The sequence below is a fragment of the Lethenteron reissneri genome, chromosome 22 (genome assembly GCF_015708825.2).
Source record: "Lethenteron reissneri isolate LAM-NWPU_2019-01 chromosome 22, ASM1570882v1, whole genome shotgun sequence".
NCBI classification, from domain to species: Eukaryota; Metazoa; Chordata; class Hyperoartia; order Petromyzontiformes; family Petromyzontidae; genus Lethenteron; species Lethenteron reissneri.
The window spans coordinates 6,474,020-6,498,018 of record NC_083800.1 but is presented as its reverse complement, the minus strand read 5'-3'; the positions used below and the strand labels follow the sequence as shown (position 1 = coordinate 6,498,018).

General features: G+C 42.9%; 1 protein-coding gene across 1 annotated transcript in view; it reads right to left on the bottom strand.

Annotated features, from left to right (window-relative positions):
• Nucleotides 1-22,699, bottom strand: part of LOC133345570 (synaptic vesicular amine transporter-like) — a 30,273-nt gene extending 7,574 nt beyond the window's left edge. The window contains exons 1-13 of the mRNA XM_061556471.1: nucleotides 22,540-22,699; nucleotides 21,095-21,312; nucleotides 19,463-19,874; nucleotides 15,630-15,688; nucleotides 12,988-13,071; nucleotides 11,647-11,739; nucleotides 10,882-10,971; nucleotides 9,839-9,882; nucleotides 6,707-6,767; nucleotides 4,747-4,842; nucleotides 2,677-2,755; nucleotides 723-774; nucleotides 526-589 (exon numbers count right to left, since the gene is read on the bottom strand). Of these exons, the coding sequence (XP_061412455.1) occupies nucleotides 526-589; nucleotides 723-774; nucleotides 2,677-2,755; nucleotides 4,747-4,842; nucleotides 6,707-6,767; nucleotides 9,839-9,882; nucleotides 10,882-10,971; nucleotides 11,647-11,739; nucleotides 12,988-13,071; nucleotides 15,630-15,688; nucleotides 19,463-19,874; nucleotides 21,095-21,218 (1,258 nt within the window). The 5' untranslated portion in view covers nucleotides 21,219-21,312; nucleotides 22,540-22,699. The remainder of the gene's footprint in view (nucleotides 1-525; nucleotides 590-722; nucleotides 775-2,676; nucleotides 2,756-4,746; nucleotides 4,843-6,706; nucleotides 6,768-9,838; nucleotides 9,883-10,881; nucleotides 10,972-11,646; nucleotides 11,740-12,987; nucleotides 13,072-15,629; nucleotides 15,689-19,462; nucleotides 19,875-21,094; nucleotides 21,313-22,539) is intronic.
• Between the last annotated feature and the right edge of the window lie 1,300 nt (nucleotides 22,700-23,999).

Here is a 23,999-nt window from a genome sequence, read left to right as displayed (position 1 = left end):
TTATTTTATCATTTCCCTTCTACGTGACTTTACCGAAAGAACCAAGAATATGAATCCCTGCAGTCACGAAAGCTTTAAATCGAAAAATAAAAATCACGACGTTTCGTTCGCAACACAAGCAATCGTCTTCAGGTGAAAAAATACAGCTGGCGGACTGCTGAGGCAGAATACGATTGCTTGTGTTGCAATCGAAACGCCGTGATGTTTAATTATTTTATTATTTTTCTATCTACGTGACTTTACCGAAATACCCAAAGAGTATGAATTCCTGCACCATCATCTTCACCATTCTTATTATCATCATCATCATCTTCACCATGATTATCATCATAACATCTAAGCATGAACATAATGAACATAAACCTGCGACTCCAGCTATATTAAGTTTAGAATTTATTATACAATTCACTGATATTTTTGTCACGCGAGTCATTGCTGATATTATCGTTGTTGATGTGCCCGTGTTATTATTATCATCATCATCATTAAAATTTTGTTGATCTCCTGTATTAAAAAAAAACTTACCGATTGCAAAGCCAACACCGAAATTTGGCACAATCAGTCCGTAAATTGTTTTGCCCAGCGGGACCTGACAGGAGTGCGAGAGAAACACAGAGTGGCAGCAGAAAGGTCGAACGCTATTAAAGAAGCAGGCTTCGCTTACTCTGAATGAACTCTACGTACAAACGTTAAAGCAAACAAAAATAATGGTAACAACTTACACAGATTATGGAGATTCCTACTACGACCATTCCGATCAGTGCACACAGCCACCTGCAAACAAAGCACAATTTTTACCGCATAGATTTGACCCTTTCTGGCAATAAAACAGTTGTTAAGATGTTAAAACACCAAACAGAAACCTTTTGCAAGGAATCTTGTCTGCATTAACCACACGTACTTGTGGTGAACGTGCAAACAAAAAACATGCTTTGACAGTATGTGCATTGTCTTTAAAACTGATTTGACCACACCAGAGACAGCTTTCTTTAGAGCCTAGTCTCAACCAGTGTTAGACCAGAGGACGCCAAAAGGCGTCCAGCACAAAGACAATGCCACTATCAGGACATTGAGAGCTCGGGGTGAGCAGCTACATCATGGGACCTCTCTTGCCAGTATCAAAATATAAGAAAAGGCTTTTACCCTTTCCGGCAATAAAACAGTTGTTTTAAGATGTTCAAACAGCAACAGAAAAGCACAATTTGTACCGCGTAGGTTTTTCGCTGTGGCGCTATACAGTTCAGCTCTCCAAATGGGGGTTCGACATCACGCCGCAGTGTTGCTCGTCATCACGTCCGACGTTTCGCTCCTACACGCTGTGCGCTTGCTTCAGGAACCGAAATGAGCCGCTCACTTCGGTTCCTGAATAAACATGGCAGGCAAACGCGCGCGGGTATAGCATAGAGACCGCACCGGAGGCAGCTGTGAAGCACACAAATCGTTCCGACGTTTTAAACGAATTTTACGAGAGATGAGACCCACCGGGGTTTGTTGCAGCAGAGAGAGAGAGAGAGAGACAGCCACGGGCTGATAAATTGACCACGCCAACTTAAGGATACCATTGGTCGATGAAGTGTTTGTTGTGTTTGGAATTGAACGTCACAGGAAGCTTCGACAGTTAATTGGTTGGGTCACGAAAGTTGGTGACCTGCTCAAGGTGTGCCTCATTCGGGGGGCATCCGTTCAGATGAGAATGTGAGCTGGTATGACACAATTGCAGTATTTTCATTCTGTTATGTAACAATTGACTCTGTGATCCTGGGCTGGAGGGAAGCTACGTGGTTCGAGGTCTGGCTTTATATCTTATGGAACATCATTCTGTCTTACATGTACGTGAAGTCTTCTGTTGCCTTACTTTGCCCTCTCTTACATTTTTCACACTGAGGCAGAGAGCGTCGATTCAATTTAAGTGCGTTACACGCTCACACGTTCACACACGCACGAACACACAAGGCCTCTATCCTCATTTGACTGTTTAGCAATCATAATTACATCTAAGCATGACTATAATTAATATAACTTACTTCGCATTCGTGTCACTAAGTGAATGATACGAATGATTATATTTCTGTGTTCTGTACATTATTCGAGACCACACTGCAACAGTTTTTCCCAAACTGCAATATGCTAGCAAATGTTATAATTTTACTTTTAATACAAATTAATTAATGGAGTAATACATTTTATAGTATTGCAGGTTATGACTGTTACTCAATATCTATGAAAATAAAAAAAATCTGTTCATCAGGAAACAATTATTAAATGTAATTCTTATCAAGGTCCCATGGTGCAAAGTGTCATCTCAGGCCCTGTTTGACTCGCAGGTCTCTCTATTTATGGCGTTATGAAGAAGGGGCATTTCCCAAAACGTCATCTTTTATATATTTTCCCTTTTAAGGCCACAGTGTTATTGACGAAGGTGTCAATAACCTCCAATTAGCACGGTTGGCTACATATGGTGCTAAAGAAGCTCAACAAACATACATACGTGTGGATTTATTTTGGCGTACTGTGGTGTGGCATGTGAAGTGAAGTTTGTTAAAAAATAAAATCTTGTTTCAGACACTTCCTCAATGACTCTACCCACTGCATGTTGAAATTACTATAATACATATGATTTTTCCAGGTGATTTTGTCAAAGGCAGGGCAAATTTACACATCGTTTTAATGCCTTACCTTCCCATTTTGTGAGCCAAAGGTCCAAATATGTTGGTGCCTATCCAGTAAGAGATGCTGGCTGGAATGAAAGCAACTCCTGTAAAAGCACACACACAAAAACAGACATGTATAAAATATGATAGCATAATGTCGTTGAAGAAAGAAATGCAACAGATTGTCTCTCAAAAATGTATCAAGATAATTAGAATAACAACATGAATCAACACTGAACATTTTAACTGTTATTTTGGGGAGGAAAAAAATCACCAGCATCCTGGGACCTCCTGGGACATACTTTGCCAGTACCAAGATTATACTCTAATAATATATGCATTGTCTTTGAGCCTCGTCTCAAATGGTCTAACTCCATTTGAGACTAGGCTACAAAGAAAGCTGTCTCTGGTGTGGACCAATCAGTTTCAAGGACAATGCATATATTATCAGAGTATTTTTTTGTTTGTATTTTGGCCACAAGTATTGTGGTTAATGCAGACGTGATTCCTCGTAAAAAGGTTTCAGTTTTATCACCAGCATGTTTACGAATTAATAACAACTCTCCACTTACCAAGCAGTACCACGCATTAAGACGAATAATTATGAGCAAATAATATTAGACTTCGTAAAGAAAAACGTGTAAAGTATAAAATAGTCAGGATTTAGTATTGTAATTTTTTGCACTTCTTTAGCACTGTATATATCCAACCGTGCTATGTATGTGCAGTGTATTTTTCGATTTAAAGCTTTCGTGACTGCAGGGATTCATCTTCTTGGTTCTTTCGGTAAAGTCACGTAGAAGGGAAATAATAAAATAATTAGTGGCAGACGCTGTCTTTCAGAAAAAACCTGCTCTTCACCTGAGGACGGCTGCTTGCGTTGTGGCCGAAACGTCGTGAGAATTGTATTTTATTATGTTTTATTTTTATTATTTTATTATTTCCCTTCTACGTGACTTTATGTACAGTGTCACGAAATATGAATAGTGCCGCATGCATTGTTTTTTTAATATCACAATTGTTTTCATTATCCTGTCCTTTGGTTTCCACAGCAACTCCAGAAGATTGCAGGTTAAAGGGAAACTGCAGCATCGACAACAGGGAGGATCGGCCATCCCTTACAACTGCCCTGTATTGAATGCAGCTGCTAACATAACATCGCTGCTAACATAGCCTGCTCCACCTGCTCTGAACCAGAGTGGAAAAATAATTCACCAATGATTTAAACTCATTGACAATTATTACAGAATGAGACTTTAAGGCAAAGGAGCATTCATCACCATCATCATCATCCGCAATTATCTATCCACTGCTGGATGAATGCCTTTCCATGCCAGGGCGATACAACAACTTGATACCACAATTCAACTCATTTCCACAAACGAGCTGATCTAATCGCTCCATCTCCATATGGTGGTCGTCCTCTATGCCGTGTGTTGTCCTTTAGCTACCATTCTGTCGCCAGTCCCATCCATCGGCTATCATCCCTTCTAGCGATGCGTCACTGTCCGCGTGTCTGATCCATATGCCAAGGAGCTAGTATTCAGTGGAGGCAAACTAAACATGTATGGCGCAATACAGTTTTACGTAATTGCATGCCTAATTCCTGATGAATATGCCCCGTAATGCGTACATCATGCGTACTGTACATGTGAAAGTGGGATATAAATAAAAACCCAATGTTAGGAGTTAAACATGCTATTATATTTCAAGAGACTGATCACTGCCCACACATTGTCATACACTACTCATGAATGATGACCGACTGATGGTGGGTTGGAATATCGTGTCGCCTTTAAGCTGGCTCACACTCATTGAAGCAATACATCTGTCACCGCCATAATCTCCTACCACGTTGGGATTTGCTTTGTACGGCTACGTAAAGGATAGGAACCCACGTTCTCCCTATTTGACTTGTGGTGTATGACGCGTTATGTTTCCCACGTGCTTTATTGAGCACGTGCCGTCCTCACGATCTTATCCCAGGCCCAACGGTGCTCATGACGAGGACATATGGGCTGCACGAAGGCCGTAATCACAGACGGACGATGAGAGATGACATTTGAATGTGCTTCGGTGCTTAATAAAAACGCACCTAGCTGCCACTTAGGCGAGCACATGGTTTCCATCATCCATATGGGAAGGGCGGGTTCCAGCATCGCGATGCCCATGTTAGCAACGCAAATAGATCCTGCATCACGGCAGACAACAAGAAACACACACATCAATAAAAGTCTCACCGAGTCTTAATGCACTTTTTACATGATGGTGGTGGTGGTGCATTCCTGTGATCCAGCACAGTCCCTGGCAAGGGCTTGAATTTGTACCCTGGTTTGACAACGATATCCATTACAGGATAATAAAGCATTGGGACGTCATTCTAGCGACCGTGATGTTTTGCATGTGCGTCAAGAAGTACATGTGGCCATCCAGATATAAACAAACATATCCCTTTGTTATTACATTATATCGATTCTCTCTCACACAGAACAGGCACGAGGCAGGCATTTGGAAAGGGTGGCTGCAGTGCAGAAAACCATCGTTTGACTGACCCTCAGCCCATTTGAGTTCAATTCAATTGTTTAAGTATATAAATAAACGACACCCATCTAAACCAGCTCAAGCCTCCCGAAATTCAAGCAACTTCTGTTATTAACCATGCAAAAAAGATTTAACTACACATATTTGGAGCATTCCTGGCAGCGATTTTAGCCGCACCACCTCTACATAACAAAAGGCTCAGTCAACCATTCTACACAACAAAGACTCATTTCCTGGCAGCTATTTCAGCCGCATCACCTCTACATAACTAAAAGCTCAGTCCCATTTACACGCACCTTTACATCATCCGCACCTAGTTTACACAACAAAGGCTCATTCCTAACAGCGTGCTTCAGCCGCACCGAACCTCACAAAAATAATATTCAGGTCCTACCTTGGCTCCTCCCACCCTCAACCAGTATATATACAAGGACTGTTTTCTTGTAATTTCTCTCACTTGATACAGCTATCGTGCTGTGACGGTTACACCTGAAGACGGAAGCTTGTGTTGCCTCCGAAACGTCGTGATTTTTATTTTATTTTAATTTTCCTTTCATTAATTTTTATTTTTTTACCTACGTGACTTTATCGAAAAAACCTAAGAATATGAATCATTGCAGTCACGAAAGCTTCAAATCTAGAATTTCTGTGTGGCCGCCCCATCCTAAACCCGTCCTTTCTCCCCGCCCCCTGTGAAAACAGACGATGTGCCAAGCGGGTTACTTCTGCTCGCTCCTTCCTTCTCTCTCCCTCCCTTCCCTCCCCTCTCATCATCCTCTCATCCCCGATGTTTTGGCCCAGTCGTTGCCTCTCCCCCCCTCCGTCCCTCTACCGCCGTCCCATCTTTCCATTCCTTTTCCATCCTTTCTTCTCAATTCCCATTCTCTATCCTCCTCATTCCCGTGTCTTTTAATCTTTCCACATATTATATCCTCGACTCTAATCGCCTTCCCATAGTGAGCCGCGGGTGATTTAATGGTAACTAAACATTTTGGTAAGTTAGCAATGTTTTTTTATTAATAGATTTTTAATGCAAGTAGCCACGGCGGAGGAGTAATGGGAGAATATAAATGTTACGCAGTGATTATTTATGAAGAGATAAACTTCGCAATGTCATGGACAATATAAATAATAAATATACACTGTCTTCAAATATAACCATAATACACAAAAATGTAACAATAGCAGATGATGTGAATTTTGCACCTGCTTTTCTTTAATATTTCGAAAATATTGTTAAAAACAACAACAACAACAACTTACCATGATTCAGAAATCGCAGTTGAATTTTACCGGAATCCCTATGTATAGTATGATTGAAATTATTTATGATCCAATATCCGACAATTTTCATTAATCAATAAAATATTATTTCACGATTTTATCCGCTTTCAATGTGAACCTAAACATGTATGATCGTGCGAATTATGTACGCGTGCGGCGAGGCTAAACCCACACGCACAATCTGCACGGTGCTGTCCGCTATTAACTATGGGAGATGGTGCAGCACGGACCTGCTGTGATGAGTATGTAGGGGTCTCGGAGCAGCGTGAGCAGAGGCGTCCCTGTTTGGCTCTGAAAGGGAACACACACAGTGTAAGGGCAAACATCCCCCATTAGGCAACAATATAAAGTGTCCTGTTAGTGAGCACCTGTTAAAGCCAGCACGGAACGTGATGTGGCCAGCATCACTCGCGAACGCCTTTTCCTACCGAGTTGATGTTTGCAGACCACAACAATCATCCCATTAAGGTTGAGTCAACCTTGGAGATACCCAGCACATATTCTGATTTAATTTAACACTTTGTCAAGGCGCCCTCCTCCTCTAACCCAGCTTAAATATACGCTGCCAAGCTTGGTGGTGTTCATTCAGACGCTGTCTTTCCTACAGCCCTGTTTTTCACCTGAGGACGGCTGCTTGCGTTGTGGCCAAAACGTCGTGAGAATTGTATTTTATTATGTTTTATTTTTATTATTTTATTATTTCCCTTCTACGTGACTTTATCGAAAGAACCAAGAAGATAATTTAACACTGTCACCACGATATCAATGGCCGGGAATCGAACACGAGGGACGCCGGGTTGGGTTAGCATGCACCCACTGAGAGATCATGCAAACCTCAAATGTACAGGGGTAGGGGTCAGGAATGAACCCACGACATCCTGTATACCAGGCGAGGGAGATAACATCTCGCCACCTCGATGCCAAACAACACATGCTAACCGCTGCACCACTGCTCTCTCTGCAACTCCTGTCACCCCCCCCCCCCCCCACACACTCTGGACATCTGTAAAAGAGCTTCATAACTCATCGGAATCCTCCAGTCGAAATCAAAATTCTGACTCTCAAGACATACACACAAATATCCGCTTGCCACCTTGCCAGACTGATGATGCAGGTAATATTTACAAGTACTGTATCTATGAATGGCATATATCAAGATTGAATTACATACGGAAATATATTCAAATCAAGTGATTGCCATTTCCTTTGCATTTCATTTTAAGCAGGTAAAAGCATTACTTTTTAATGGTTCAAATTTCAAACGTGATACATTCTAATTGTTTTCTTAATTACTTTATTGTGTCGTTAATTAATTCACCATTTGCCTTCCAAACATTTTTCATATTCGGGAATTTTGAGCAAGAGGGAATCATTACAATACAATACTGTATATTTTCTCTGCTAAAAAATAGCAAAATGAAGTAAAAACTATGGCCATTTGCAATTATAAAGCTATTGAATTGTCTTATCTGCTTTTACTTCACCCAATAATATGGTTCAGTTTCTGGAATAGAGCCTATATTAGTCATGCTAACCTCACAGAGCTGAGCATCCATATCTGTCTCGAGCTGCAACCATTTATCATTTGCCCACAGTGTACAAAGAGTACTAATTTTGAAAAAGATGCTTATTAGACTCCTGCAATTCTAGTTCACCATGTACACTACAAATCAGGGTTGTACCCAGGATGAAATGGGTTAAAACCTCTTTAATAGCTGAAGCCACTTTAACAGGTATGCCACGAATTTTTTTTTACACCTCATTCAAAATCGTTTTTATTTTCAGTCGTAAAAATGTAAAATCCAATAAAGCCTTAAGCCCTAATGATAATCACATGCTGCCATGTTCGAAATATGTTTATGACTCTATTACATTTTAATAGTAATCAAATTGCAATTTAACTGATCTGGCAATGCAGCACATTTTCACATTAAACGTGCTGCATATCATTTTGCTGTCCGTGCTCTGTGAAGGCATATATCTCACATTACTTTGGGAAGCATTTGTTAGTGTCCCAATGTTGGCTCACTTTGCATTCATTCCTTACTCCTCGAAACAAAAAGAAAAGCACGCGATGATGCTTTAGGGTGAGTTGCAGTAATGATTTAAACATTTAGGATTTTAAAGGACAATTTGTAAACGCTTTTTTGGAGGTTTTCAGATTTTCTGATTATTTACATTACGTGAAAATTTAACGTGCCTTCATGCTAACAAAAAATACATCATCCATTGTTACAGTATTTTTAACAGGAAAAGCATGCACGTGACAGAAAGTATGTATGTTAAACTTCTTTAGCAGCCTATGTAGCCAACCGTGATAATTGGAGGTATGGGGAAAGGACAACAAACTAAACACAAAAGGCAGTTCGAAAGAAAAGAGTTTTCAACATTTTAATTCTTTTTCAATTTATTGATGGTGATCTCACTTCCTCGTGACACCATGATTTTGGACCAATCTGAAACCCAAAAAGAATCTGGTCCTTTCAAATTTCTTATCGAGGCCCCATTTTCAGATTTTTCCAATAAATAAAAAAATAGGGAACACACCTCAATGATGACTCAATCATGTGTATACTACAGCTATGTGTATGCATGCACACAAAAACAAACACTTGTGCTCCATATGGAATGGAAAAAATTCAAAGCAATATTATTTTAAAAAATTAAGCATGGCGTAATCATTAAAAGATAAAACACAACAACATGAGTACAGCATTCTAATTCGATAATGTAAGTTAGAAGCACATTTTATATCATGCATTTGTTAAGACTTCTCTTGTGGGGTTAACAAATAAAAATGTTATTAAAGGGCACCGTTCGACAGGGGGTATTATACGTAGGCTTTCGCGACCAATATTATTCACAATCAACGTTTTTGGGTTTAGATCGCGAATTGCCCGATGATGCTGGATGCAATTACCAGCGAAACGTCGTACTCAAATTGTAAATTGTTGTGGTTTCACGCTTCAACACACCGGTGGGCTAAAGCAGTGAACTAATTGTCTTTTGTCAACGTGACACTTTTTTACTGATTGGCCGTGTCGGGTGGTGGAGGGTTACGACATATTTATAAATAACGCGATCTAAACCCAAAAACGTTGATTATGAAGGGGTATTATAAGTGAGAGTGTTGCAGGACACACACACTTGGGCATCATCATCATCAGCCATGATTCATTCACTCCTGGATTTAAGCCCCTCACGAGCCATCAACATATTTAATGATTCAGCAATGCACCAAGGACATCGAGCACCTGCACACGGGCCCATCTCATTGCTCCTATCCTTGGCGACGTCCTCACGGACGCGTCCCACACCATGCGTATCTCTCAAACGAATGTTTGTAAAACTTTATACAAAACCTCTGGCTCCGACTTGCTTGGTTGCAACACCAACATCTGTAATGCTGCAAGAAACCAACAATTATAACCTGGAAACATTTTCCCATAAATGCTTTTGTTAAATCGGATGCAATTCGGCCACATTGCATGCAAGCTATGCTTATAATGACACCTTGGCTTAAAACAAAACAGCTTCGTTCTCGGGTGAGTGAGGCAGTGCAATATCGTTTACAGAGCCCTGAGCAAGTGGCAGAAATTCCACATTAGCATGATGGGGTCGATTTAACCGATAAAACAAACAACTCTTGGCTTCACACATAGCACTACTCTATGAGGCAGTTTCACCCCTGACAGGACTTTTCATTCAAAACCTTCTGATTGCAAGTCACACATTCTGACCACTACATACAATTACTGACATCATTATGTCATCGGAAGGGATGCATGGCATGTGATGTCTTCTCGTTTAAAACGTATTTATTTTAAATATAAATGCATTTGAGGGGCCTAGAACCCCTGGAGCCAAGCCTTCTTTGCCTGGATGTTCTACCCGAGTCCCCAATGCATCTCTGTGCAAGGTGACCCCGGGATAGGAGCAAGAAGCCCGTCAACATCATCAGCCTTGGCCGCGTGCCATCATCGCAATGGGCCACGATGCCAATGTCATTCGTGATGAGGTTCTTCCGCTAAGTTTTGGCAAAACTTTGGAGAATCTTTATAGTCCTCAATAGCAGCACAACTTCATAATAAGCCCTTATATACATAACGTTTTCTGTATGAGAGTTATCGTGGCTTCCCGGCACAGATAGGGGAGATGGATGGGCTGATGGACAGACGGACAGATAGAGAAAGCTAATACACCGACACTTTCAACTTCAGTTGGAAAGTGTACAACATTGGAGCACAATACAATTGATTATTTAATCGAATCCCAGCCATGAATCACGAATCGCAGGGAAACTTGGGCGAGTCATTATATGTCTAGCGGCAATATATCTGTTGGGTGCAGTGGCTCCGCAATGTGGCATGGGGGCATTCGTGTGAGTGCGGAGAGGTTTACTTGCCTCCATCAAAGAGGGCCAGGCCAGCAAGCACCAAGAATGGGGCCGGCTTTCCCACAAAGTCGTACATGATGCTGCCAAACGGTGGTCCCACTGCAACACGGTGACCATGTTAAATTAAGTTGAACCAACGCAACACGTACAGCATACATACACAGAGAGACCAGCGCTTGACATGGCATAAATGATGTCAAAGCGGTTTACAGCTGAAAAAGTACATAGAAACTAATAAAATAACACATTCGCTTAATCTAGGAAAGCTTCACTGAGTTTCAAGACTTTTTTTCAGCAGGGTCCCGCTGCATTTGAATGTTTGGTTGATTCTGTTATTGAGCAGTAGTCACGTGCGAGGAAAGTGTATTACCTGGACAAAACCCACGCATACGAGGGGACAAAACTCCAAGCTCCGCACGGATGCAAAAAATTAAAGGATGAGCATGCGGTTGTGTATTATCTCCTGATGATAGCCCACAGCGAGTGGTGAAAGTTCCACATTCTTATGCTTGAGAAATTTTCTCCATGGGGAACCACTTTTTGGAAAAAATTGTGTCAAATAAAATAAATAGCATAAAGAAATGTATTCATATCAACCTTCATCGTTTGGTCTATCTATCGATCTACAGTACAGCACTACCAATACTTATTAACCTGTGATGGTGCTGATGACTGCACATTAGCGATTCATAAATAGTGATTCCTTGCATTGCAATTAAATGACGGCATTTTGCCTGTGAATGCTGAACAGCATCCAGAGGGCTTTGAGCTTACCCAGTACTCCCATAGCGAGACCTCCCAGCGCCACGCCCATCGCATTGCCTCTCTCCTCGTCATCCGGGTACAGGCTGGCCAGCATGCCCATTCCTGGCAAAACGAGCAGGTCAAAGAGTCGATCTCAACACAAATAACAACATTAAAAACAACCGCCATTCGCCACTAAGTGACAGTGATGTCACCACGGCGCTTGTGCCAGGCTATGTGCACTTCAAGACCGCGTGAAGTGTCGAACGCCCGCTGGCAGGTCACCGGACAGACCCAGGTGCCATGGGTTGACGAACTAAGATGACTGGCGGATGCACCAGTCGTGCCCCTACTGCACCAACTTGCTGTGTTTTAGCTGCCCGGCGTTCCGCACAAATGCCCCCTCACTCACACACGGTGGTACTCAGACACAGGGTCGCATTGGCACGGGGGCTTTAGGGGCATTAGGGGCTGCAACACAGGGCCTCTAATTTCGAGAGGTTTCCAAAAATTGCATGCGCCTTACATTCTAATTGCTGAAATGCAATAGTGTGGCACGATGATACATCCTAAAGTGTAATGTAGTATTTAAAGCCACAAATTTCCAACCGGCTTTGGGCTAAATTTAAAATGTTGTTGTTACATTTTATTTTGCTTTAGCTTTACAATTCGTACACCACATTTAAACAACTAGAATAACAATGAAGTCTTTGGCATTGGGCATACTGTAATTGGTGGGAAAATAGTTAAGGGAATGGAACGAATATGCAAGAGGGGGCCCCCAAAACTATAATATCCCAGAGCCATTCAACTATATCCAGACCTGCCCACGTATCATGGTCTTTCACATATCTACTTAATAATAATAGAAGACAATTTCTACTCCTGTATCAATCCGCTGTTGGATGGAGGCATCCAAATGGTATTGGTCGGGAGTGTGCAGGTGGTGCAACCGCACCGGGGCCATGAGTTAGAGGGGCCGAGGCGCTGGGCTACGAAGAGTCAAACATTGTACAGTGGGTCCCATTCCATTCCTTCCACCAGGACCCATGCCAACTATCCTACCACGCAACCTCTCCATGCTGTCCGGTCATGAGGGTAATTAGACCATGCTTCTTCATCACAGTATTTAGTGTGAGTTAGTGAAAGGTGTCCAGGATACATTCAAATATTACTGTTCACTGATGCTTGCCATGGTGGGACCACTGGGTTGTACAAATCCAGCAGCAACCTCAGCTAATTCTTGGGGGGTAGTTTTTTTTGGTCACCTGAATCTCTCAATTTCCATCAGTTGAGCTCATCTCCACTTCCAAATCGCGGGAGGGCATGATTTAGTGTTTTTTTTTACTTTACACGGACGTAGAATCTCACCGGCCACGGAGGAGCAGGAGGATCCGATGCCTTGCAGAGCTCGAGCCACAAACAAGAGCGGGTAGCTCTGAGCGAACGCAAACACTGCACGCGCGGGTGAAGCGACACAAACAACGATCAGAGGTGAATCAGCCCACTATTGTCATGGTATATTTTGTTGTGCTGTCTTATTCCGACTGCGCTTTCGGTTTCACGCCATGAGACACAGTTTGCACTTGAATCTCGCGCAGTGAAGTGCAACAACATGTGTAAGAGTTCAAGTTCAAGTTCATTTATTAGGTATAGCCCCGTGAGCGATTCGGCTCTTGAATCGCAACAAACAAAAAACTAAAATATGAACAAGAAAACATCTTAAAGTGAATATGTGGCTAAATGCAAACTGAAAATCCAAGAAAAGACAGCAAAATATTGCAGAAAAAAACACCGTACACCAACGCTGTGTGCAAAAATCCCAGTGGGATGCGAGTGAAACAACCAACAACAACCACAAGACAACTTAGATTAAGGCCATCAGTCTAACTCTGTACTACAACAAACAAACATGGCTAAACCAATACACTTTTCGAAATCACCAAAATAAAGCCATGAAAGCAATGAAAAAGCAATCATAGGAACTGTGACGGAATTTTCACAATAAATGGCATAAACAACATGTACTACCAAAACCCTGCAGCCATAGCTGGCTGCATGAGTCACTCCGCAACAGCAGGAGAACGGCCTGCAGGAGTGATCCCTTTAAGTGACCACTGGCCCACACAATAGGGAGCAGCACCTTCCCACCCGACCTGCCACTGCCAGCAATGCTCATTGCAAGAGAGTCAAAGCAACGCGGTTCATTCTCAGAGAAGGAATATAGCCAAATTAAGTACGGAACCAAATTTCGATTTAAAGCTTTCGTGACTGCAGGGATTCGTCTTCTTGGTTCTTTCGGGTAAAGTCACGTAGAATGGAAATAATAAAATAATAAAAATAAAACATAATAAAATAATTCTCACGACATTTCGGCCACAATGCAAGCAGCCGTCCTCAGGTGAAGAACAGGTCTGTCAGAAAGACAGCGTCTGAATGAACACCACCAGGCTTGGCAGCGTATATTTAAGTAGGGTTGGAGGTGGAAGAGCGCCTTGACAAAGGAATTTGCATATCAAGGTGCTCTTCCCCCTCCAACCCAGCTTAAATATACGCTGCCAAGCCTGGTGGTGTTTCATTCAGACGCTGTCTTTCTGACAGACCTGTTCTTCACCTGAGGACGGCTGCTTGCGTTGTGGCCGAAACGTCGTGAGAATTATTTTATTATGTTTTATTTTTATTATTTTATTATTTCTATTCTACGTGACTTTACGGAACCAAATGTCAAGTGGAGTTTTAAAAAAAATGTTGTTCAGTCATTTAGTGACCAGACTGATCCCATCGATTCCCTCCTCTTGAGAACCCAGTTTAATAACAAGCCAGCGGCTGCCTGGATTCGAGTCCAGGTTTCCATCGGTGCCATCTCAAGCGCAATGAACCTCTCAGCCACCCAGCCCACCTCCTGAGTCAGGCCACATTTAACAACACGCACACAGCCAGAGGCTTGCGGGTGCTCAGCGCGATATCATCCACTGTCCTCGACACAGACACGATCGACCCAACTTGAGATTGCGTATCCAGCTCTATGAAAACAGAAGACTGATCTCATTTCCTTTGCGGGCGATGCGTTTCAGATTAATTGAGGTCAGCGAAGTTCACGGTGCAAAAACAAAATCCGATATCTTCTATTTGGACTGCAATCATTTGATGTTTAGAGCGTGTTTGGAAGCATCCCACAGGATTCCAAAATGTTATTGTATGATGATATAAACCACAATGTCATCATCGTTTATGATTTATATATACAGCCTCGATGCCTGTGTGGAAGGTCGTGAGAGGATCCTACAGAATTAAACACACTTAAAACTTTCACATTTCTTGAAACCCTGCCTCATCAGCATGGTCATGTCCACGAGCGTCCCATGATGTATGCGCCTCATTGTGTCAACGGTGGAGCAATAGCCACTTGCTAGGCTGAATAACTCGAAGAGCAACAACATCAAAACGAGCACACAAAAAAAACACAGACACACACTTGGAATAAATTGTAAGCTTTGTGAGCATTTCAAACCACAATCTAATTACAAAAGTGGAGGCGCACACCGAATGTTTGTTGCGCTGTGCATGCGCTGAGAAGGTCACGTGGGTGGATGCCAGTTGCTTATAATTGAAACAAGGTCGATGATTTTCACAGCATTTTTCCCCACATTAAACCATAATCTGCGCCGTAATTGGGGCCAATTTGAGCAAACTAAAGCCAAGCTGTCGGATGTCTTTGTGTCTGCGTGGCAGACAAACGCCAACGGGCGGAAACAGATTTTTTTTTCTGCTACAAAAAAAAAATGAAAATTGCCGACAGGGGTCCGCTGAATAGAAGGGCGATTGCGGATTTCCCCCAGCAGCCGAGATGTCCATCGACGACGATGCTTGCGGGCAAAAAAAGGGATGCAGTCCAAATGTAAATTAACTGGTTGTTTGTATATTTATACATGCATTGGTGTGGGGGGGGGGGGTTGGGGGGGATTTCTCGTGAGCTCCGTGCTTGAATAGTGTGCCTTTGTGCTGTCACTTACTGATCGTTGACAGGAACATGATGATGAAGCCAGCAAACATAGGCGAGTGGTATCCCACCCTGCAAGGGCAGGGTACAGTCGAGGTGTGAAATTTGTTGGTTTTTGAAGGTGATTGACCACGATCACACACACATGCCTCCATGCAAACAAAAAGCCCGCACAATTTGCAAGCAAAACTCGTATAAACAATATGCAGTATCTACATAATATTTATTTGAAATACTTGCAGCTAATTCTGACTGAATGTAAGCAGAGACCTATGGTATTCACAATGTCCTACAGTATGTGTTATCTATGACATTTGACCTATGTAAAAAAAACAACTCTGTGACAGAAATTATTCTGTATGCAATAATATTAACGAGAGATTAACATTATTTATTGCATGCCTTAAATACTCTTCACAATACAACAGTTTGTAAACATATTAACAATTTTATATATGATGAATAAAGGGCATTCTTAATCACTAGATATAAGTATTACGAATAATAAATTGGCCAAACATTTCAGAGGGAACTCTCCTGAAAAAGTCTTGACTCTGTTTGCCCTGGAAAATAAAGTTGCATTATAAACGTTTACAGGACACAAAATAGTAACTACAGTGGAATAAACAAACACTACTTTGTGGGTGGTAGAGAGCTGTGGAAAAAACATCCATTGTGTTGTACTTCTATGGTGGTGTAGTGGTTAATGGCATGCCCTTTGAACCTGGGCATCTGGGTTCAAATCCTGCTGATGGCTCCCATGAGTGGCAAGTGATACCTGAACCAGTCCTTGGCCTCCTCTAGGTCGACTCATCCTTAAATGAGTGCCTGGTGCGGTGTGTAAACATCAGCGTTCGGGAGGCAAAGGTGGCTGTGCATGGCGTTGCCCACACCACCCTCTCATGAGCCGTGCCGGAATATATCGGTGCTCGCTAATAGTACTTTTATAAAATGAATAAATGTTTTTTTTTGCTACTTTGCTCATGCACTATGGATCTCCCTTGTAAAAGAGCCAGGAAACTGTCTGAACCCGATGTAACAAATCAAATACATTATAGTAATGATATTTCATGTGATTGTGGATGAGTTTATTTATACCATTGTTCATGCACATTGTTAATTTTTAGTTGTACATTTTTATGAATCAGGTTTCCAAACTGCAGAATTTGGCTAAAAGTACATTATTTCATTTTAAAAAACACTATTAAATCTTGTGGGAAATTAAATAGTGTGCACAATTGAAGCAACAACTCTGAATAGTTTGGTTTGCTCATATACATCATACAGTTCATAACACACCCAGTAAATACGCTCATTTAACCTCGTAAACAATTTACCTTGGTCCAATGAATAAGAATATTTAGCACTGCAAAAGCAATCAGTTTTAAAAGGAAAAAAATATACATATTCGTCAATAACACAGCCTTAAAATATTTACTTTAATATGTGACGTTTCGGCCAGTCGTCCTTCATCACGGCACATAAACATCAATAACCAGATTTTAAATAGGCATACAAATAAACATCTAATAATGGCTATTGAGTAACCGACCACCCCTTCCATAATCAAACACTATAACTAAATAGACTCATTTATATTAAAAGTAAAATTCAAAAAATGCTTCTGGCATATTGCATTTCACTTATACGCAGCGACAAAGCCACAAACTCGACCCGGGGTAATCCAGTCTCGAGTGAAGCGTGCAGGTGGATTAATTGACAATTGGGATGCGAAGACAAACACCTAATAATGCACCAGCGCTGGGCTCTGGGCAGAGCAAAGCTCTCCTGGGAAGCTGCATGGACTCCATGTGCCCGTCTGATGGAGAAACCTCTCGAGCAATGAAGTCACAGTCATCGCATCCTCGGGGCGATTACTCCACCAGCTCACGGTTGGACTGAGACTTGAAACCCCGAGGTTGAGTTAGGAGTTTAACCCGACCTGGAGATGCTAGCCACCGCTGAATTTAAAGTGAGCAAGTGTAAAAGCGAGGGTAAAGGTGGAGCCCTGCAATTTTTTTACTTATACCACTGCTGATGGAAGGGCCTTCCACTAAAGCAGTGGTTATTAACCTTTACTGCAGCCTTGCACCCCTTTGGTTCCCAATCGTTAAGACGCGTATAATATAAATAAATACCCAGGGTTTTATGAAACAAAGTAGTTGTACTTACGTGCCCGGGCTTAATTTGTGTTTCGATGATTTACCTTCTAAATACAATCTGGCCGTGTCTCGCACCCCCACGGAGGTGTGCGTGCACCCCAGGTTAAGAAGAACTGTTCTAGCGGGTGTCTTGTTCCCACGTCTCCAAACTGGACAGACATCTTGGCAGAGGCGGGTGTATCCACATTTGACTCCACCGCACGTGACCTGCAGACCAATTAATTTTGGTCTACCCATTTTTACTGCTGGCTGGACAGAGATGGGAGGATTTGTGTGATTGAAGGTTCCCATTATTTTGGGTGGCAGGTTCAGTGTGCTAGGCATGACACCACAGCAATATCCCTCAAATAATAATAATAAATACTGCAATGGATGTTTTAAACAAATGGTCTGAGATTTTAATGGGATGCTATTCATAAGCTCGCATTTACACACATCGTAGGAAGCTGCGCTTGTTTACAAGGGCATTTCAAGTCCTCCATGGATGTAATTTGGGATAAATATAGAGTTGCAAACGTGTGCATGTGTTCCGGAGTGCATTTAGATTTGTGATGGAATAAAAAGTTAATGGAAACTGCAATGGCATAGTGGTCTCACTTTATCCTATGATCCAATTCCTGGCCAGGCACGCCAATGGCAATAGAAACCAAACTTGTCCTCTCCTACCTCAGGTCAACTCCAATATGAGCACTTAGCATTGCACAAACACAAGGTGGTTCTAGACCCACAACCCCTTTGTGAAACGTGATGCTTAATAACGGCACGTTATTGCAGCCCTCTGTAAACCGCTTACTGGATGAAGCCCCCCCCCCCCCGCCACGCCACGATGGTCATGGGGGTTGTTTGACCATACTTCACCTTGCTGGTTAATGCATGGTGGTATAGTGGGGCCGGGTACCGCTCAAAATGTCAGCCATGGTCGGGAATCGAATTCAGGTTCCGGGATTCCTAGTGTAGTGTGTTAACCACTGCACTTCCGCTACAACATGCACATGTCCAGCTCATGTTGTCAATCCACGAATGGATGAGAGTCTTCCCACGCCATACTTCCCCACGTCGGTCAGTACAGCTTGGTGAATATGGGGGAGTGGAGACGTGGTAGCGTATAAACACAGCACAACATTGCATTCTGCGCGTCCAAATTGATCTCCCGGGCAAAGCAGTTGAAACAATGTTACAGGTTTCTTAAATCATCCCATCTCTGTCCTCCCAACGGTATACATGAGCACAGCCACAGTTATTCGATCATCAGGACATGTATCATGGGGAAAGGTGGGAATACTCCCACCCATTCCAAGACATCTCGATAAGACGTCTGGATGAGTCTCTAGATCTCCCTCAATCGGATGCCCTTCCACCAGCAGTAGCGTGGGCACGAAATTGCAGGGCCGCACCTTAAAAAAACAACAACAACAACACACCATCTTCTTGGTTCTAAAGTCACTCTGTCGCCTCGACGGACCTGGTTTTCACCTGAGGACGGCTGCTTGCGTTGCGGCCGAAAACGTCGTGAGAATAATTTTATTATGTTTAATTTTTATTATTTTATTACTTCCCTTCTACGTGACTTTACCGAAAGAACCAAGAAGATGAATCCCTGCAGTCACGAAAGCTTTAAATCGAAACAACACACCATTGACCGAAGCGACATTCATCGCTGGCGTCTTTGTCGTTGGTGCATCACCTGTTTGTCAGGGGGCCGATGAACGGATTCGCCAGAAGCTGCACCGTGGCCTTGGCGGCGAACAGCAGGCCGACTCGTACGTTCTCGTTGAGCAGCGCCGCCACGTCCGTGTCGCACAACGAGTCGTTGAGAGCCGCCAACGCGCTGCCGCCCGGGTTCGAGCCCGTGCTGCGGTGGTGCCGGGAGCGTCGCCTGCTGCAGGGATCCGGCGTCGGGGAACCCGGGCTAGGGCTGGGTTCCTGGGGCTCCTGTGACCCCTCCTGACCCCCCCCTTGGGCCTGGCTAGAGCCACCATCGTCCGTGGCTGTGGCCGCGTGCGGAGCGGCGATTGGAGCGAGCTGCTGCCCGCTGTCGTTCCGTGGGGGCTCGTCTGGATGCTCGATGGCGTACAGGTAGCTGGGGACAATTGGCACTGCGCAGGGAGGAGGAGAACTGTTATTGTTCTGTCACTATTTCACCTTGGTTCTTTCGGTAAAGTCACGTAGAAGGGAAGTAATAAAATAATAAAAATAAAAAATAATTCTCACGACGTTTCGGCCACAACGACTTTACCGAAAGAACCAAGAAGATGAATCCCTGCAGTCACGAAAGCTTTAAATCGAAATTTGTACTGTCACTGTTTCACGTCGGATATGGTGAGATTAGTGCAGTGGTGTCGTGGTGTTGGCGTGAACCCTGGTGCGAGTGTATTAGCAGCGTGCCTCATATTAAAGTAGTTTCCTCTTCATAAACAATGTTTTTAAATGTTTGTCTGACAGCCTCAGACACTCAGCCTTCGTGTGCGTTTATATGTCGGACTGCATTTTTCTCTGAGAAATATGTCTTGGCGACTGGTTATTAAAGCCACGACTGGCACAAACTTACTCTTTACGCATTTGATCTTTTTTTAACATCTGTACCATATACAAATTCATACAAAAAATAATGATGTATTATTATTTTAAATAATACAATACAATTTGGATTGATCTCGTCTTTAAATGCAACTGAATCTCAATGTGCTGAAACAGGATAACTTGCCCTGAACTTCTTACGGAGTAAAGTCGCTCATACTCAAAGCCTCTTTCAGTGGCCACTATGCATGCCGCCTCTATTTAATGTAGCTCGCATTGTTTTCGCTCGGTGTACGTGGGGCAGGTGAGCTCTGAGCTCGGCCTTGGAACGTTAAAACAGCGACGCGTCTTTTCAAAATACCACCTTGTTGTGCTCATCTGCTCAGTGTGATGTAGCGCTGCCTCAACCTAAATGAATAAAGTTGTAAGACGTATGGATCCAATAATACATTATTCTTGATTTATTGTACCAATTAATCAAGAATAACTACAAACAAGATGCACCACCAAGATGTATGCTCTTGTTAACGATCAAACTTGTCTTGAAATAATATCTTATGCATACATACACATATATAGCCCTTTATCATTCCACTGCTGATTGATGGCCTCCCCACTCTGTGTGGATCATGGCGGTTGTTTGACCATATTTCACCGCACTGGTCAGTGCAGATCGGTGAAGAAGGGCACCCAGGACCAGTCCACTCGCCACTGATGCTAGCTGTGGCCACGAATGAAACTCCAGGTAGCTGGGTGCACAGAGGGATTCAGTATTAGGACGATGAATCGCCCCACGTACCCACGACTGTGAGTAGCATGTTGTCCAGCAGCAGCGCCACGAACACGATGAGCAGAACGAACTTGCGTGAGCGGCGACTCTCTTGCAGTGGACCTAGAGAGGTGAGCTTGCCAAGACGCTCCATTGTATTCTGGTCCAGACCAGACCAGGTCAAATCCCAGCGCCAGAGCTTGATCAATCCAAGAAATTGCTTCCAGCAAAGGTCGGCCCTTGAAAACCTACACCAGTGCAGCCGTCACAACTCATCTAAGCTGAAGCAATACCGGAGGCTTGTTTATTTGGAACAATTCACAGCTCGATATGCATGCAATGTCTGCACTTTATATATAGGGTAATTAATTGGAAAATAACCCACAGATGTATTTTTTGAAATGTTTTTATTATATTTGAATAGGAGCTCGATACGGAGCACAACCCGCAATGTAAGGGAGCGGGGGGACTACAGATTTCTAATGACCGATTTACTTCCTACTCAACAGGTGACCGAATATTGTCGAAGCCATGGACCTCCGTATCTTACAGGGGTGCGTGTTAGAAGACTGCATACTTATATAGCGATTGGTGAGAGACATGTGGACACTCTGAATTAAAATATTGCTTTATCTCGAAGTTACCCCTATTACATTTGTGGCGCATGTATAAAGAGATTATCACCCTGTATTGTATATCTTATTCAAATCACTCTAAATGTGCCAGATCATGTCATTTGTCATAAGCTAAGCAGGGTTGTACCTTGGTTTTTTTTACTTGGTAGGACGACTGCCTTGGAATGTAACAGGTGTTATAGGCTTGGGTTGCGAGGTAGCCAACCGTTCTAATCGGAAATCAATTTGTTAACTGTTATCCTCTGATATGCGTGGGTTGTCTCCAGGTACTCTAGTTTTCTACCACATGGCGAACACATTTGTAGAATTGGGCTGAAAAGAATCTCATGAAATAACAGTCTTGAGACTCAAGCTTTCCTGGATAAGCAAATGATAGTATTAAAACGAATGAATACATTTAGTAAACGCACTCTAAACATATATTCGCATAATATAAACGGTATACATTAAACCGTTTTAATTAGCTCTGACATTAAGCTCTTATGTTTATGTGCAACTACGAGTGAAAGTGTATTTGTTTGCAAACAATATTTTTACTTATAATAACGCACCAAAATTGTTCAAATAAATATAGCCATTCTAACTTTAGGTAAGCATTTGTGTGATGCCTCCACTTAATATGGCATCCCACTGGGCTAATACCATTAACAATATTTAAAAGTATAATGAAACGACATTTCGGAAAAAATGCGCAATTACTTACATACTCTGAATTGAACACTTGCAATTGCAAACCACGACGTGCTTTGAAATAATACACGCCGAACAAATGCCTTTGTTAAAAGAACATTCACATAAAACTAGGTGTGAGGTCAAATGACAAAAGACACAATCACGCACCGCCAGGAAGTTGCTGCAATGGAGAAGTTTCCAACGCGAGCACGACGTCCAGAGGTTGTCACACGCAGCGACACCGCACGGGGAAGACTGATGCCCGCTAATTCGCCCTGTCACGAATACGGCAGCAGGCAGCCCTCGCCGTGCACCCTGTAACTATCCCACAGCCGGAGGCGCGCACGCATGCATGACCCTACCCATTCGTGCGTGGGAGCAGAGTAGGAGGAGGAGTAGGCGGAGTAGGAGGTGATGGCGATGATGGGCGGGGGACAGGAGGTGCATCTGTCTAATGAAGTCAAAGATGATTCGGGTTGGCTGCGTGTGTCTTTGTACAGGGTGGCTTATCCAGCCTGAAGTTCTTTTTTCGCTCTCCATCGAACGCAGGTGGATTGTGTGAATATACAGCAAAGTACGGCTATTGACGTACAGGCGCAGACACACGACAATGATCTCCTCTATGTCATTAATCTCTGCACCTGCACCGTGGTATAACAAAGGTTGTTCTCTGTATGCACATGTGAGAGGCAATATCAAGTATTGCATAATAACAGAGCCCTTGTACATTGCTATGTAAGTTGTAATTTCCGTTTCACTTTTATATATATCTGTCGATGCATCATCCACTCATTACAATGTGATAATAACCTTTGCAGTAGTTTATATGATAATAATCATTCCGAGAACCCGGGTATTCATTGCAGGCAAGAGGCTGTGCCATTAGCAGGAGGCTGTGTCATTAGCAAGAGGCTGTGTCATTAGCAAGAGGCTGTGTCATTAGCAAGAGGCTGTGTCATTAGCAAGAGGCTGTGTCATTAGCAAGAGGCTGTGTCATTAGCAAGAGGCTGTGTCATTAGCAAGAGGCTGTGTCATTAGCAAGAGGCTGTGTCATTAGCAAGAGGCTGTGTCATTAGCAAGAGGCTGTGTCATTAGCAAGAGGCTGTGTCATTAGCAAGAGGCTGTGTCATTAGCAAGAGGCTGTGTCATTAGCAAGAGGCTGTGTCATTAGCAAGAGGCTGTGTCATTAGCAAGAGGCTGTGTCATTAGCAAGAGGCTGTGTCATTAGCAAGAGGCTGTGTCATTAGCAAGAGGCTGTGTCATTAGCAAGAGGCTGTGTCATTAGCAAGAGGCTGTGTCATTAGCAAGAGGCTGTGTCATTAGCAAGAGGCTGTGTCATTAGCAAGAGGCTGTGTCATTAGCAAGAGGCTGTGTCATTAGCAAGAGGCTGTGTCATTAGCAAGAGGCTGTGTCATTAGCAAGAGGCTGTGTCATTAGCAAGAGGCTGTGTCATTAGCAAGAGGCTGTGTCATTAGCAAGAGGCTGTGTCATTAGCAAGAGGCTGTGTCATTAGCAAGAGGCTGTGTCATTAGCAAGAGGCTGTGTCATTAGCAAGAGGCTGTGTCATTAGCAAGAGGCTGTGTCATTAGCAAGAGGCTGTGTCATTAGCAAGAGGCTGTGTCATTAGC